Genomic DNA, 1,761 nt, shown 5'->3' with positions numbered 1-1,761 from the left:
ACCAAGGAGGAATAGGGCACTGGCTGAGAATGCATTTCCAAATACTTTGAGGATGGCTGATAGACTGGTCGGGACTGAGTGACTGAAGACGAAATTTCCGATGATCCCCAGAACCGCCATGAAGAGGATGGGGTTGAGGGCCACTCCCTTCATCACTGAACCCACCAAAGTCCATCCTGACTGTTGATCACTTGCAGTCCTTTGTTTGCCAATCTCCAATAATACGAAACCGATTGGATTGAGAATAGCCAGAGATATGGGAGTCATCAGGTAGAGATATGCTGAGTATTCTGGATGTATCTGGCTGTAGAGTGCTCCGATCATGGGGTAGCCAATGGCGAAGTCATTACTCTGGGTTGTGAAGATAGCGAACACTGCTGCACGTCCAGGATTCGTGGGCTTCGTTATCCTGAGAGACACAAGGAGAACTACAAAGAACACGCATCCTTTGGCAATCATCACTGCCAGCAGGAAATTGCAGTTTACTACTGAGAAGTCGAGTCTTGTTAGTGATGAGAATATCAGTGAGGGCAGTGCGAATATGCCGACAAAGGTGATGAGACCGTTCGCCTCTGCTCTCGTGATTATTTCCAGTCTCCCAGCGTTGTACCTGCAAAGTTCAATTACTTATTTGTTGCACATGAAGGCTACCAATCAAATCTCTTTATTGATTATTTTTTGCACATTTAACCCATCCGTGGAGTTTGCAAAACAAAAAAAATGACAATTTTTTTGTTGATTAATAATTTATAATGAAATAATGGGTTGAATGAATGAAGAAGCACACAACTAAACGTTGCTTTCATTTTCAGTATGGAAAGATTGACAAATGCAAATAAATTCATCAAGGGAGGGTTTCAAAACATTTACTGAATAATTAGCTGTAATGAATTAATTGAATTGACGACTAAGAAAAAGGCACATGGTTAAAAACTGAGTGACGCATTCTCCGAAATTTTTCTACATACCCGCATACTATAATTGCAAAGCACTGGATTAAGGCCAGATACAAATTGTCAGTTGGTGTATCCATTGAGGCATTTAAAAATTCCATCATATTGGTTTCGTCGTTCTATTCAATCCTAATATTCAAACCCTGTCGACAATTCCTGTAACATAATGACATGTTTATAATACAATGAACAGAACATATGGTGTTCGACTGTAAATTATTGAAGGGAAGTGTATCAAATGGATGAAATACGACGCATGATTCATGTCATTACGCGACGCAGGCACGTGACATTTGGACTAACGAAGGTGATACGACAAAATTTAAAAAACTCACAATTCGTTGACATCCGTCATTCTTTTGCAATTACAGAGGCATATTCTGTACCAGAGAATTTGCTTCAGCCGAACCTCCGAAAACCATTGGAGCACAGCATAATGACAATCCGTCACCGTGGTGCGATGAGCTTTGATATGACAATGATTAGGTGACCTTTATCCGAGAGTTGACCCCCTTCTGGGGTGTCAAATGATGCTTAATGGAGAATTATTCCAATTTGTTTGTTTTTTAGAGAAAAGTTCAAGTGCAGGGACTTCTGTTATTAATTCACCTGAAAAAAATAATCGAACGTAAAGTGTTCAGTGATTTTGCGATTATCTCAGGAAGGAGTAGTTTGGCAAGAAAATGTCAAAAGACTTTTTTCTAGCGAATTTCATGGGCTACAAAAAAGTCAAGTAACATTTCTTGATAAAACCACTCGTTATCGAGATATTTAAGTAATTAGTTGAAAAAATAATGAACGTGGAGAA

At 39.4% G+C, this 1,761-nt stretch overlaps 1 protein-coding gene across 1 annotated transcript in view; it reads right to left on the bottom strand.

Moving 5' to 3' along the window:
- Positions 1-1,557, bottom strand: part of LOC107044868 (integral membrane protein GPR155-like) — an 8,535-nt gene extending 6,978 nt beyond the window's left edge. The window contains exons 1-3 of the mRNA XM_015266927.1: positions 1,289-1,557; positions 969-1,109; positions 3-610 (exon numbers count right to left, since the gene is read on the bottom strand). Coding sequence (XP_015122413.1) covers positions 3-610; positions 969-1,057 — 697 coding nt within the window. The 5' untranslated portion in view covers positions 1,058-1,109; positions 1,289-1,557. The remainder of the gene's footprint in view (positions 1-2; positions 611-968; positions 1,110-1,288) is intronic.
- Between the last annotated feature and the right edge of the window lie 204 nt (positions 1,558-1,761).

This window comes from Diachasma alloeum, unplaced genomic scaffold, assembly GCF_001412515.2.
Source record: "Diachasma alloeum isolate Michigan unplaced genomic scaffold, Dall2.0 Dall_scaffold_00829, whole genome shotgun sequence".
NCBI classification, from domain to species: Eukaryota; Metazoa; Arthropoda; class Insecta; order Hymenoptera; family Braconidae; genus Diachasma; species Diachasma alloeum.
This window is presented reverse-complemented; position numbering and strand designations above follow the sequence as displayed.